Here is a 15070-nt window from a genome sequence, read left to right as displayed (position 1 = left end):
CATAACATGTAGTAGCAACAATAGTGATAAGTAATAGTGAGATAACTACACTAATTGAAATAGCATCGGACCTGAATTCAACCATCCTTAAGCCAAAAGAAAAAAAAAATAACTACGCTTCTAAAATTTACAACATACCTGCGTGCAATGATCCTCGACAGCGGCAGGTGGGCGAACGATGCAGTCCATCACGCGGTCCTCCAGCCGCACATGTCGATGCAGAGGACGCACACCTAAATGAGGAGATCTTGCCCAACATTGCAGTGCTTCTCTTTTTCATATCTTTTTTTATACTAAAGATATGATGGCAAATAAATGCATATTTAAGAACTAAAAAATGAGAGCTACATTGTGAAAACATAATTTTATCATGTCTCTAAGGTCACCTAAACGTCCTCTAAAGACAACACTGAAAATTGTCGCAATCAAACAACTGACATACAAACCCAAATATCTCCAAAACTATTAAAAAAATTCTAAAATTGGGTGTAAATAGAGACAACAACAAGAGATACAACTTTGATATAAAATTGATATGCGAAAAAAGGTCATTAACAAGGCTCCATGATCTTCATCGCACCAGGTGTTTAATCCTTATTCTGTCACACAAGCACTTGACATAATGCACCCATAAAAACGGAAGTACAAAAGCATCCTCTGAGAGAACATAACAGAATGACGGTTAAGATTCATGCTATACATCCTTTATAACATTCCAGTCCACTACGACACACCATTTGATATTAAAGTATTGCCTTAATCTTAACATTTATACCAACATTTCTATCCAATGATTAGCACCCTTTCAACTCATACCAGTGTTTACCATTTTATGGCTATCACCCCAGCAATCAAAACATGAAATTATCCTAGAGGAATTCTCATCCAGATAAATGATAATATGCATCGCATTACAGTGGCAAGCATTCCTCATTCAAAGTTTCAAACTACACCATAAAACTTCCATTCTAGACCTTTTCCCCCTTGACGATTGCAGAACTGCATAAGCCAAGGATTTATAGCTAAATGTGCAAACAACCACCAACACTTCCACTCATACAAGAACGTACATTTTGCTTGTTCCAACATTACACCCTAAACTGAAAATCCAGAGTTCACAAATTCAATCAATGTGTTCCTCTATTAAAATACTTCCATTTCGGGTCAACTTCCAACTCTCTCCTTATTAAAGTTATTAAACAATGAGAACATAAGGAGAAGCAGACAATCGACAAAGCCTTTATCTAATCAAAATTAACACATCAAAAAAGAGTAGCTTACAGCCCACCAGAACAGCAACGAATAGCACACAGCAAGCTAAAGCGATTAGCCCTTCAGGACCGAAACCCACCTCCATGAGCTCAATAAGTAAACACTCTATTCGAACTCGCAACAATATTGATAGCATGCAGGTAGCCTCCCATAAACGGGGAATGAGAAGAGAAACCGAGGCAATCACCTTGAGCGCGAGAACGAGGATGAGGAACACATGCACCACCAGATTCACCAACAGCGTGATGGTCACTCGCGACCGCAGCACGGCCGCGAGCCATTCCCCGTCCCCACCCGCCCGGGCCTCATTGTTGAGGAGCGACGCCGCCCACCACTGCAGCACGGTGGCGCTAGCCTCCGTGGAGGCAACCACGACGTAGAGGCAATTCACCGCCATCATGCGTGGTGCATCAGCGTCGGGGTTGGCGCGGTGACTGAGCCAAGCCAAACCCTAACCCTAGCTTCGACCGAGGCAAGCGTCATGATCCAGCACGTCGGAGGCAAGTACAGGGCCTTTGCTTGGGCCGCACGCCTCCGGCTTTATTCACGTGGGATGGGAAAGCGGAGGGGCGGAGGCGATGTCGCGATGGCGAGGGCGGCGCTGTGACGGGGACGCGACGGGGAGGAAGATGAGAGATCGAGATTGGTGTTGGGCAGGAAAGAGGGACCACCTGTCAGAGCTCAGGAAAAGAATAGTAGGACGTCCTGTCTGTTATGAAAACCTACATATTTTTTAAGTAGTAGAGGTTCTTAATTATACATCTTTGTTGCAAGAGAATATGTCGTTTTGCGATATCATAATATGACAATTTGCGATGGTCCATCCGCTGATAAAACGACTACGGTTGCCCCTGTCTTTTAGCTGGCTTGCTTTCTACGTATTGTCGTCGTATCTAGTCAATTTGATACATGCGAGTGGCAGCATTTGTCAAGGGCCATCTATCTTTTTTGTCACCACTTGTATGTCGTCTTATCGTCCTTGCCAAAATAACTAATATTATGGATGGTTTATAGTGAGTACCTTTGTAGAAGTAAATTTTGTAGTACTTGTCCTACGAAATATTCTCTCTTTTATGATGATATGTGTCTATTTTTTTATTTCTTCTTTTCAGTCTAGCTATTGAATTACGGGATGAATTATATAAATAGAGTCTCATAGAGATTTTTCTAAATAGTATCCTATATAATTTGCTTTCACACTTATGTGCTCTCCTCGGTTGATGTTTGCTTCCCTCTCTCACGAGTTAAGCATAAATAATACATAAATAATAAACATCCTGAATTATAACATGCTAAACACTTTATACTTTGAATATGTAAATAATACCCGCTTGTTGTCGTTATCTAAGTGCAAGCCTCCAAAGTGTATACAGTTGCGAGGCACTGAAACTTAGAATAAATTGTGAACATCTCTGTTAAGCAAAAATAGATCTAATTCGCTAAGAACACAGAACAATCCGAGTGAGTAATTTTGATTTGAAATAAAGTCTGTCAAAGAATCTGAAGTTGGTCCAATATGCAGCCGTGTTTACCAGTCCCGGCGGAGCCTAGGCAGGAAGAAAAAGTTGGCCTTGTGGACCGGGGCCATTGGAGCATGAAAATAACAGAAACTACAGGGACCTATAGAAAAAACGTTGGGCAGGCCGGGCCTCACCGGATGCGGCGGGGCCAACATGTGGGCCACCCGCGGTCATCATGGACTCGGTCCACTCCAGCCGGCCTCGGCTCGGCGGCGATTAGGGGTCCGAGGGCCCCACATGAGTGGGACCCGTGTGGCTTTGCTAACAGGTTTAATGGAAAAAAGCCTATCAGACCTACTGTATCATAAGTGTTTATGAAACGTCCCGTCTTATATGGATCGTGTCTAGGTATGGATCGTGTCTAGGTTAAATACTCAATATAATTCGTTTAGCTAACAGGTCAAATCGGATCGTGTAGGCCAAGCCGTTCATTTTTCCAGCACTAATTTTCACTCATAGGGAGGGTTTTTTAAAATAAATAGAAAAATCTACTTTAACCAACATGTCCTTAGTCACAGCTATAGTAACATCGAAATCACATACGAAAGAGATGGGCGATTATCTAGAGTAGCGGGTGGTGTAGCGAAGGAACTCCATTAATGCAGCAGCGGTGGATCCACATCCTTCTTCTTGGAGTTGTTAACACAAGGATTAGTTAGGTCAAATCGGGAGCAGTTGCATTGGCACAACTGTCGTCTTCCCGTTGGAAAATGATGGAGCAAATTAACTGAAGTCGTAAAGAATTTAAACATGCAGTCAACTTATGTTAGCAGAGTAATTTGACATTTGACTACCTGCTAGTGCTGCCTGCAAGCAAGATCATTTGTGCTGCTGCTGCTGCTGCTACCTCCTTACTTATCTAAACTACACGATCGATGATGATGGTCAAAAAGGAAAAAAAGGAAAGGAAATACTACTCCAACCATATACTCTAACTGACTTTCTTTACCCGTCTAAGGATGTTAGGTGTTTTCTCTCTCTTTTAGCTAAGAGGTTGTAAAGTTGTAAGCGGATATCTTTTTTTAATCTTGTTTCTGGTAAGCTCTAGATTTCTCTCCTGTAGTGAATAAAAAACTAGCTAGACTGTTTATTTGTTCTTATTTCATCTCTTAATATATCTCGGCAATCTTTAGCAGTCCTTAAAAAAAGAAATACTACTCCAACTGAAGCTTGCCGTGCAGTTCCCACTACAAAATGGAAATTTCAGTGGCTGATCCATTTATGGGCTGGGCCTCATATGAACAAACTCTGGGTCCTTCGCATGGACCCGAACAAAGGATGCTACTGGAGAAACAAATGGAAATTGTTCATACATATCCATGTCCATCCACACTTGTACTTCTTCAGAGTATAATTATCTACTGCCTGCCTGTTCCTTTCTTCTTCATCCAGATGTCCCCAACAAACAGAGTCTGCATTATATTGCATAACCACATCCACATGCATCTCCCCCGGCCCTCCTCCATTGTTTTAAAAACGGAGCACCATTGCCTCGTTGTCTCATTTTGTAAGGTTTCCAAACATGAAACACAGCGGTGATTTGGTCAAAAAACGAATCTGAATGCTGAAAATTGCGAACACAATATTCATATATATGTTTCTCTAATCTTATCACAATGTTGTCTTACACAGGCACACATAGATGCATCCAAGTCAAACTCTCTTAGCTTCTCTCAGGACGCAAGCGTGCTCGATCGTAGGCTACATATATACTAACTGATGAAGTCATGTGACGCACATATCATATTCTAGGCCTGTAAAGACAGACCACTGTACTGTTGATTCTCATGTACAAGTGCCGTGCAGGGAACACCTATATGTGCATGCATGCTTACATGCTCTGATTGCTGACATACATGCGTACATGATAGATGATATTTGTTTGAGCAGTCATGATCGATGGTTTTTCTCTGATTGATTAAGTCCTATTGTTGGTTGTCTTTGCTTTGGCAAATCTGTGCATGGTAGTTAATGTGAAATCAGGAGCAGATTCTGTGGGTTCAGCTAGTTTAACCTGCAGGTTTAACATTTTGTAAGTTTTAATCATCCACAAGTCACAGTCTCTCATGCCACTATTATCTCTCTTTTGACTGGAGAAAGTGAGAAACACATGATCAGAGAGATTATATAAGGAGTTACTAACTATCAGTGTCAATTATCCCTCCTTTGAGCCTGCATTAGCCTAGCCCACTGATTGAAGTGTGTAACGATCGGGGTTAGATGCATAGATGTCACGTCATAACGTCCGTGGATGGATCAGCAGCTCAAGAAACTGTTTCTGGAGACATGCATGAACGCATGGATCTGATCTGCCCGTGGTTATCCTGAGCAGGAAAGGATGTTGGAAAAGACAAGGGCTAACATTGTAAACACTCTGGATTCTGGAAGAACCAAAGCTCAATTTTTATTTGATTCCCACTGGCCAATGGCAAAATGCAAGAATTTTTTTGCACAGCTTATGGACCATGGTAGCCTCAACAGTAGTATCAATATAACAATATTAGACTTTAAAAAACAATAGTCATGATGGTGACATTAAGATGATATTCTAATCAAGTAGAACACTTATCAGCGATAAGCATGCTGTTCACCAACATTAGCTAGCTTATGCCTGTCGTTCGATATAAAAAAATGAATGCCTAGGATTAAGCAGGAGCGGTAAGGTTTGAATCTTGATAATTTGTTATATATGTTTGATTTCAAATGGTTATTTTCTTGTCAGATGATATCTATATTGACTTGTAACTGTAAGAAATTGAGATCTACTGGTAAGCAATTTATGCCATACTCCTTTGCAGTTTAATCGAGCATATTAAATTTTAGGAAAGAGTAACTTTAGTAGTTCACTAGTTTTCTCCCCGTGTGTTGCAACGGACGCAAAAAATCTGTTAAACAAAAGTGACGTGACACCATGGCAAGCGTGACACAACTTTGGCAAAAGAGCATTTAGGTTTTGTTGGACTGAAAACAACGTCAAGGTGCCAAAAAGATGTACATCATACTTACACGTGGACTCACGGGAATGCAAATATTCTACCGAACACTTCCACAATTGCATCCCTTACCAACATAAGATCTCGGCCTGAAATTCCCTAATTCAACACCCCAACAGAGAGATCGCAGCAGTCTACCTGGGGCAGATATCTCAATATTATTCGTGGGGCAGAGGACTAACCAGTTAAGGTAGAGATCATATGCACGCCGGTGCCACAAGACAGACGGCCTCAGACACCTTGTCCACCAGCGGCAGCTCCTCGGCTAGCATCTCCTCCACGTCGGCCCGGATCGCGTCGCCCTCACCCTCTCCCTACACAACACCCGCCCCCACTGCGGCCTCCACCGACGCGTACCCCTGTGGTGCCATAGCCCTCTAACACTGATGCTCATAGAAGTTCTTCCCTTCAATTCAAAAACCTAAGCTAGAGACGAAAGGAAAAAAAGTTGTTAAGAGCATTCAAATTTCAGAACAAATAACACTCCAAAAACAACAGTTATTATCATATCCCGAGCCCCCACATATACTTGAGCCGCCCATTGGGTTTGTTACAGTTTTGGCCATGAATGCTGGATGCTCAAAGCAGCACCCTCCAAGCTATCTATTTTTTGAAGCAAATCTATGAGTTTAATGTTTGCACGAAAAGAGAAAGATGAAGACTATTCAAATAGGTGAAAGATCAATACCAAAATAATTTAAGAGATTGCCTACCTGCCATTAAGCAGAGAGCTCCTTGTACAATCGCTTAGCATGCAGAGAGACTGCTACAGAAGAAAGAATCCGATTAGCTTAAGCTCTCCAGATATTGAAAACTCCATTGCTTCATAAGCTCTCCAAATATTGACAACTGCATTAAGGCACTGTCAGAGAAAAACAGAGGGACAAAAATAAAAGGATTGTATTGTCCAGAATGTCAATTTTTCATAAAAGATAGCATTAAAAACCTACTACACGATGGTCTTGTTGCTGAAAAAAAATCATTTTGTCCCTGGTTAGCTTAGGCGTTATGGTCCACAGTGATTGTGTTGTATTTTTCTAGTTTTCTGAAACTCAAATGTCGATAAAAAGAAGAATCTGGAAAGCCAAACAAAACCTTTGCAAAGATAATTCAAAACTATTGTAATGTGAACAGACAGTACATAAAAATGTAGTGAATCCATAGACGCGATGGTGCAATGAAAGTACAATTATTTAATCTATAATGATGTGAGTTATGCACATGCAACCATAAAGCACAACTTAGGATTTGATGTGAGGTATTGAGTTTGAGCAGAGATTGGAGTCCGACGAGGAATCATCTCGCGGAATGGACAGATAGAGGCAAGCGACTTGCTGACCGCGTACTCGGATGTCCATCCCAACCCTAAATCCGGCACAGAGGAGGACAACCCCAGGCAAGAAGCGAGTGCACGAAGATTTCTAGGAGAGACACGCGGGGGGGGGGGTACCGGTGGGCCGCCGTTTTTGGGCGCCTGGATCGCGGACAGGAAGGGAGGAGCAGAACACGGGGATTAGAAAGCACATTCAAATCAAGCAAATAAATAAATTAGAAGAATTTTTTTATAGGTAACTAACCTGCATTGAAAAATTAAATGTCATAAACTCTACTATAGGTCGAAGACCATGGTAAGCAGCACCGGCACCAATGCCAGTAAAACCAGCCTGAACAGAAACAAAGCAGTTCAATATTAATATGTAATGACATCAAACTGACAGCTTATGAATGGACAATGATGATTAATCATTTTGCATATTTATAACCTTAGTGATTGGTGTATTAAGAACCCTATCAGGGTCATACTTGTCTAGCAATCCCTTTGATATCTGCAAAGAGCACCAATGAAGAGAAGCTCAACACCAATAGCATTCGTATATTTATTTTCAGTTGCCACAAGGAGATAGAAGGAAGCATAAATCTTTAGAAATATTACCGACCTTATATTCACCTTGGTACTCCCCAACCTACCACAGAAGTAACAATTATTAGACCAAAAGAAACAAAGGGGAGAAAAATAGACAAGTTGGCTACTGGTAGTACCTCTTCTCCCATCAAGAAAACAGAAGGATCTGTAGACATTTCCTCATCTAAGGAGGAATTCAACGCTTCTCGCACAATCATCTAAAAGCAAAAGAATAGTTGTGTAAACTCAAGTCATGCATAACAGAGAAGTAATTATCTAGAGAAGCATGATATTTTCTTGAACTAACAACCTAAAAGGTCATCTAACTATACCAGATGCCCCGGAGATCCTAAGGCATATGGAAAATTGGATTTCAGATATTTTGGCTGTACAGAAGTAGAGATCCCACTAGATACTTACCTATACTATCGACCAAAAATGTTCAATCACCAAGATCAACTTATTCCACCACAGTTTGGTTCAATCATTCCAATTTGGTAAAAAAAAAAAAAGATTTACCAGTGCCAATGTTTCCAAAGAGCATGCATTGCATCTTCCAATTTAGAGTTGAAATGTCACAAAAACTGAAGACAATGCCACCTCTTCAGGAGCAGGTATCGAAACAGGTAAGTGCATATGATAAGATGATAATGATCTTCCAACATAACCAAATCAAGTCTTCTAGTGTACACACTAAGCATCCACCACCATATAGTGAGCATACTGTTTGGTCCCCCGGGATAACCACCATACAGCACACCCTAATGTCAGGTGTCCTCCATAACATACATCTAAACAATAGCTGCACTGAAGTACAATCCATAATCTATAACTGCCGCTGGTTTTCACCGTGAGCTTACTAATTATCAGTCTCATACGTAGCTGCTTCATCACCCAACCACTTAGATGCCACCTAACCGTTTCCTGGTACAGCTACCATCGAATCCATCAAGCTCAACAACAAACACCATTCACGAGCACGAAGTTTCTGTCATTTGGAGACGCTCATAGCAAGAGCATCTATGAATCCCACGCTGACCAGCCATTTTCGGAACTGAACCACCACAACACAAAATAGGCACAACACAACGCGTTTCATCGTCTAACCCCAACGCTGGCCGATCAGATAACACTCTACCGGACCGCCGGAGGCGCAGACACCTACAGGGGAAGGCGAGAACTGGCAAGGAGACAGTTCCCATTCCCCACTGAAGAAAAAATCCAGAGGAGATGGATTTGACACCACGAGCGCGCGTGACATGCAGAATCACAGGAGCCAACTGGGGTACGGCGGCAAAACGCTCACCTCCACGGCGGCGGAGTAGGTCCTCGCTGCCGCCGCCGGGCGAAAACTTTGCATCAGCTGCCCAGCACCTGCACCGACCAGAACGGATCGCAGTCAAACAACGTCAGAATGGGAAAAACCCCGAGGAGAAATCTTAATGAGCAAGCAGAGAAGGGAGAGCACTCATGCATCCGAATCTGAGCTGCCTCCGCGCGACACCCAGCACATTCGAAGGCGATCAGGGCTTGGATCAGGGGAGCTGGGCGCGGGGGGTTGCAACGCACAGGAAGCGGCACGGTATGTCAAGGGGGGGGGGCAGCGGTGAGGGGTGCGGAGGTGCGGAGGCGCGGTTAGGCGCGGAGGAGTGGGGGAGCGGAGGGCCCCACAGAGGAGTGGTGGCGCCGTCTGCCGTGCAGAGCGGAGGGCCGTGACAGACGAAGGCTTCGACGCGCAGGTGGACCAGGGCCGTGGGAGGGCTGCGCGGCTTCAGCATGAGGGCGGTACACGGCTTTGGCGTGAGGGCGGCGAGCGGATTGGGCGACCGGAGGCGCACGGGGACGCATGAAGGTGGGGTGGAGGGAGCAGCATTAATTCGGTTGAGATGTGCTAGCGGCGGTGACGTAGAGGGGGGGGGGCGGTGACGCAGAGGGGGGGGGGGCGACGGCGCCGTCGGCCGTGCGGAGCGGAGGGCCACGACAGACGACGACTTCGACACGCAGGCGGACCAGGGCCGCGGGAGGATTGCGCGGCTTCAGCATGAGGGTGGCGCGCGGTTTTGGCGTGAGGGCGGCGAGCGGATTGGGTGACCGGAGGCGCATAGGTATGCAAAAAGGTGGGGTGGAAGGAGCGGCATTAATTCGGTTGAGATGTGCCAGCGGCGGTGGCGCAGGTGAGGGGGGGCGGCTGCGTAGGGAGGGGTGAAGGGTGGCAACGGTTCACGTGCGCAGGTGTGGGGCGGGGGGACGATTGAGTATTTAACGAGTGGTATGGGGTGAGTAATTTCTGTAAAGTTTGAGATAGTTTGCAGGACATCGAGGCAAGACGTCATGCCTAGTACAGAAACCACTACATACTTTTTGAATAGTAGAGATTATATATTTCACTTATCACAAACTCTCAAGCATTTTCCTTGAACTGATCACACAGCGTTAATTCTAACAAAAAGAAAAGACACAACTTAATTGTCATGTGGAAAAGTCTAATACTAGTTACTTTACAACTTCTCCTTAAAGAATCTGTATTTTTACAAACTGGAGTTGGATGTAGATTGGCAGTGGTTTTCACTAATAATATTTAACAAGGGATTCCTATAACAAGTACACACGGCAATGTGTAAACTGTTAAACAAGTCCTTGGACAACTGCATCAAGTAATTAAATCATCTGCCGAGTAAGGACCTGAACCATCACCCATATTTTACTCTCAATAATAAGCCATTTGCTCTTCTGACTTCATATAGAGGGATGCCAAGAACAACACCAAGAGAGATCACTGATTAAAAAAATGCAACAAGAAGTTGACCCCATCATTTATCCCAAGAAATGGCAGCTAAAGAGCTTGTATGCGTGTGTATAAATAGTGGATTAGTTGAGCCTAGGGGTTCAGGTAAGGTAGTAGGAGGATAGATGGAGAGGAAAAGAGAGGAGATGGAGAACGGGAAGTCTGAGCTGAGGTTGGCCATGGAGGAGCTCTCTCTCTTCCGTTCAGGAGATGGGGACGAGCAGCAGGTGCAGGAGAAGCAGAGGTCATCCACCATGGATCTCATCTGTGTCTCCAAGAAACTCATCCATGTTCTTGGTTTGTAACTGATGTAGTGTTCTTCTTAATACACCGAATTATTTTCTTTTCAGCTGGGATTGATTAATTTTCAGGAAGGTTCAGCTGGTCTGATGTTCTTATCAGAAAGTATTGTTGTTTTTTATTTTGTTTAAATATTATGATCTTGTGAGGGGTAATTGAATAGAGTGAGATAGGTTCATGTGTTCAGGAAAAATGCTGTTCTTCTTCGGAGTTTTACTTGCATTGGGCATGTGCAGTACATGCTAGAGAACAGAGAAATTGTGTCATTTGTGTATGCAGGTGCTGTCTGTGTGCGTGTGTTGTGGGTCAGGTTTAACACTCATCATTGTGTTGCCATATTTGATTTGAAAATTTGGTTCAGACCCTTTGATTTATGCTTTGTTTGATTCTTAGAGGCAGTGTACTTGTCAGTTCTGTAGCCACTCACTATGTGGCCCAGAGACCTTAAACTTCTTTCTGTCATGCTTCCATGAGGTTATAAATGGAAATACCCATGTACATTTGGGGAGGGGAAAATTTCGGTAGTGACTTTTGCAAAAATTTGTTTATGGATGGCACAAATAATGTAGTGGAAAACCTCCAAAATTACTTTCTTTTCAGATGCCATATCACTGGTTATTAACTTGGCACCAGTATATACTCTGATGCACTCCATTCAGTTATTCCTTCTTTTTTTTAACCCCATTTGCTACTCACTCCATTTGTATCTAAAAAATCATGTTGAACTGACAAGTGCTTCCTTTTGTCGATGAAGACGGGATTGGACCCACGTTGCTAGTCCTGAGGCAAGACATTCAGAAAAATGTTCAGGTAAGTGCTGATGTCTGACTGCAAGAAGCCCTTATGCCCTGAACATGCCATTCCATATTTCTCTACACTTGCTATGGACTCATTCCAATTGTTCCAATCAGTAATCATGAATGACAATATGCGATTTTCTCCCAGAGATTACAAGATCTGCATTCAAGAGACCCTTCCAAACACGAGAGCTTGACGGCGATAGTCACCGATGAAGTGGAGGAAGGGACATCAAAGAAGACCAACAGCTGCACCAGAGCTATTATATGGCTTGGCAGGTACATGAACATCAATTGTGTTTTGATATTCATCATGCCTACCATGTCAGTTGTCCACCATGTCCATGGTGTTGCAAGCCTTCATTCCGAAATGTTGTGATATGTGCTCATTTCAGGTCAATAAATTTCTCAAAATATTTATTGGAGAGGCTACTGAAAACCCCTGAGTCGAGCCTGGAAGAGGTTGTGGAAGAAGCATATAAATGTACTCTGAAGCCATGGCATGGCTGGATCTCATCAGCTGCTTACAAGGTATCACTTGATTTATTCTGCATTCTGAGCCGGTACAACAAGAGAATTTCTAGAAAATAAAAATAAATTTGTTTAGCACATACAGTTCTCTGTAGTTATATTTATGATCATGACTTCTGAATTAGCTTTGCAATTAGTAGGTTTGTTTCGTCCACTGACCTAATTTTCTCAGCATAGTTGCAAACTGTCAGGTGGCACTGAAGCTCATCCCAGAAAGAGAGACCTTCATAGCGCTGCTGATGGGGAGCTGTCAAAATTTTGAGGATCTTGCAGAAGATGTGAAGATCTTGATCTGTGTTGTTCAGCCCCTGTTAGAGGAGATCGATGCCATTTTGGTACCAATTTGGTTTCCAAATAATTAACCACACATATGTTTACAGAGATTGATCATGTTGCAATGTTTGATCAGAATTTGCTCATAACAGTCTGTATACGGTTTGCAGGCTACGCACAACTTGAACAAGCTGAAATCCAATTAAACACAAGGGATTTCCGATCACCTGATGGACGTCTATACATACCTGCAGAATCTAACCTTGCTTTGTCCTTGTAAAACTGAAAAGGTCTTAGTTTTGGGTGTTTGCTTGTAGATTTCAAGTGACAAAATGAATGTGAAAAAAGTGTTTGTGTTCTTGTCGTCGTAGTTTTAGTGGATGTACGTACAGCCTGCTCGAATTTGAGTGTTTTTTCCCTTCATAATACAAAATTACCTAGCTAGTTCTGCCTGGCTAGGTAGTCTGGTGTTCGTGTCCTTGTAGTTTTATTCTGTCCCGTTTCTCATTAAGGATGTATCTTTCTCATGACTAGAAAGACTGCAAGAAGATGAAAATGGTCAAATTTTCCCTAATAATCTTTCGAACATCAATAATCACCTAGAAATTAAAGTGGAAGCTGTATATTATCCTCTTAATAAAAAGAGTAGAATTCGGTAAAAAAAAATAACAAGAAAGGAGTAGAAACTACTGAAACGTGGCATCTCGATTCATGCTTGACGGCACCAACCGCCAATAATTTTCTCTTGTTTTTTTGTTCCTTTGCTCTTTCTGGATGCAAGATACAAAGTTGCAAACTGAAGAAAGTATGAGTTGCACCTAATCTCTTTTTTTCAGATAATGGAAAAAAACGTTTCCGGCCTAATCTCTGGATGACAATTAGCTCCATCACCCACTTGCACTCTCACAACAACAATAATACAAATAATTGAAGGTCTCGTTTGTTTCTTAGCTGTTTAATTTTTCTTGCCGCTGGTCGGCACAAAGCTGCAAGATATTTTACCTTATTAACTGAAATTATATATATTAATTGAGCATGTCTTTATCCCTGCTCTTATCTATTGTGCAACTTTGATCGTCGTTTGCTATGCATGGAGATATATAGTGCAACTTGTTGGACCATCCGTGCTCCATGTTTTTATTTTTACACTCAATTGCATTGTCAAATTTTGAAAATTAATTAAGTAAATCTCAAGGGAGTCGCGACTGAATTTAAAGACCAGGACAAGAGGTTGACAAGTACAAAAGTTCAGACCAGGGCCCAGAAAAATTATCTACGCTTTTGGGCTCAAAGGTAGTGAGCTTTGTGGGCCCAGAAAGCGGATTTATCTCTGCGCTTTTTGGCTGAGTTTTTTTATCTCTTTTTTAGGAAAATAACAGGAGAGATGCTATTAAGAGTTTATTAACATTTTAAGCTTTTTTAGATAATGGAACAATAGGATTAAAATTTTGAGTGCTTAAACCTTTTCTTTTTATTTTTTATAATATTATTTCCCATTACCTTAACAAAGCACCTTATCTGTAAGCATCTTAGATCATATTGTTGCTTACTACTAGCACCTTTAACTTGATTTCACAATACCTGAATATTTATTCCCTAGCACATATTGTCATAACTCATAAGGGTAATGCTACACTTACAAATAGTTGTACAAAAAATCCACTTACACGCTGACGTGGTAATTCATATGTGCAGTTAATAGCAACTGATATACTTTGAATTCATATATGCAGCTAATAGATACTACTCCCACGTAGCAGTTGCTGTAAAAAATACGATAATAAAAGCATTAATATTATTCTATATATATAAAAATAAGAGCATAACATACAAATTCAAATATACATGACCTTTGAATGAAATAATAGGAAAAGTGCAGGACAACAGGAAAATAAATTGAATAATTGTGCTCTCATATATATTATAACAATTGGCCTCAAGATTTTTATGATTCTGCTCCCTAATTCTCCTAGCAAGAATATCATCAATTGAGCAGTGTTACTAAGATCTCAACTAGTAAAATAACGTGTACTTAATTCTAGAGTTCTAGAGGCTTATTAACAGTGCAATGCCAAAAATATAAAATCAACACAGAGGAGCAATATAGCCGAGACAAAGATGAAATAGAACTATAAATTGCAACTACAGTGAAAGCAACTTGAGCTATCAATCCAGCTAGAGTAGATATATGAAAATACTTGGATATCACTGCAGCACTAGATCAAAGATAATGCTAACCAACAGTAGGCTGGTGATCCAACTCAACAAGAGTATCACAAGGTGTTTCAACTAAGTAACACTCAATGTCCAGCCTACAGATTCCTCAAGATTCAACCAAACAACATGAGAATTTACACGTATGTGCTAGTGTGTTCAGCGAACACGCCCAATTTCAGAATTTAAACACATCATCGAGCAACACGTATAAGTACCTATTGTTCATATCACATAAAGGGAAATACTCACAGAGAGAGCAGCTCAAATGCACTGAGAACCAAGGCAAGTTATGACACTTTTGTCGCTGTCCTAGAAGTACTATTCGCTGTTGTTGCCGCTGGCGAGAAAGACGGAGATAAAGACCTCAACGCACCGCATTGGCACGTGCGAGCGAGGCTCGACAATCACAGCTTCGACGAGCACGAACAAGAGAGTTCCTCCGTCGAATCCCTCCACACACCAAAGCTCCATAAACAAAG

The 15070-nt window shown here is 42.0% G+C and overlaps 1 protein-coding gene across 3 annotated transcripts; it reads left to right on the top strand.

Annotated features, from left to right (window-relative positions):
• The first annotated feature begins 10412 nt into the window (after window positions 1–10412).
• LOC133895740 (glycolipid transfer protein 2-like) lies at window positions 10413–12734 on the top strand. 3 transcript variants are annotated; one of them, XR_009905641.1, is made up of 6 exons: window positions 10413–10770; window positions 11528–11583; window positions 11719–11849; window positions 11966–12101; window positions 12274–12436; window positions 12545–12734. XR_009905641.1 is itself a non-coding variant. In XM_062336239.1 (6 exons), exons 1-6 carry the CDS (start codon window positions 10599–10601, stop codon window positions 12578–12580), a joined length of 675 nt encoding a protein of 224 aa, XP_062192223.1. In that variant the 5' UTR covers window positions 10415–10598; the 3' UTR covers window positions 12581–12734. The 3 variants fall into 3 exon arrangements, 2 of the variants coding, with proteins under 2 accessions (XP_062192224.1, XP_062192223.1); XM_062336239.1 differs by having other exon boundaries at window positions 10415–10770; window positions 12293–12436; XM_062336240.1 differs by having other exon boundaries at window positions 12274–12734.
• The last annotated feature ends 2336 nt before the right edge of the window (window positions 12735–15070 follow it).

This window comes from Phragmites australis, chromosome 16, assembly GCF_958298935.1.
Source record: "Phragmites australis chromosome 16, lpPhrAust1.1, whole genome shotgun sequence".
Classification (NCBI taxonomy): Eukaryota; Viridiplantae; Streptophyta; class Magnoliopsida; order Poales; family Poaceae; genus Phragmites; species Phragmites australis.
Note: the sequence above shows the minus strand (reverse complement) of the source record. Positions and strands in the feature narration are given on the sequence as shown.

Excerpts from the sequence above, each read along its gene's own strand:
- LOC133895740 (XM_062336239.1), top strand. The coding sequence starts at position 10,599 with ATGGAGAGGAAAAGAGAGGAGATGGAGAACGGGAAGTCTGAGCTGAGG. Across the intron at positions 11,584-11,718 it reads ACATTCAGAAAAATGTTCAG|AGATTACAAGATCTGCATTC; the intron begins GTAAGTGCTGAT and ends ATTTTCTCCCAG. Across the intron at positions 12,102-12,292 it reads TCTCATCAGCTGCTTACAAG|GTGGCACTGAAGCTCATCCC; the intron begins GTATCACTTGAT and ends GCAAACTGTCAG.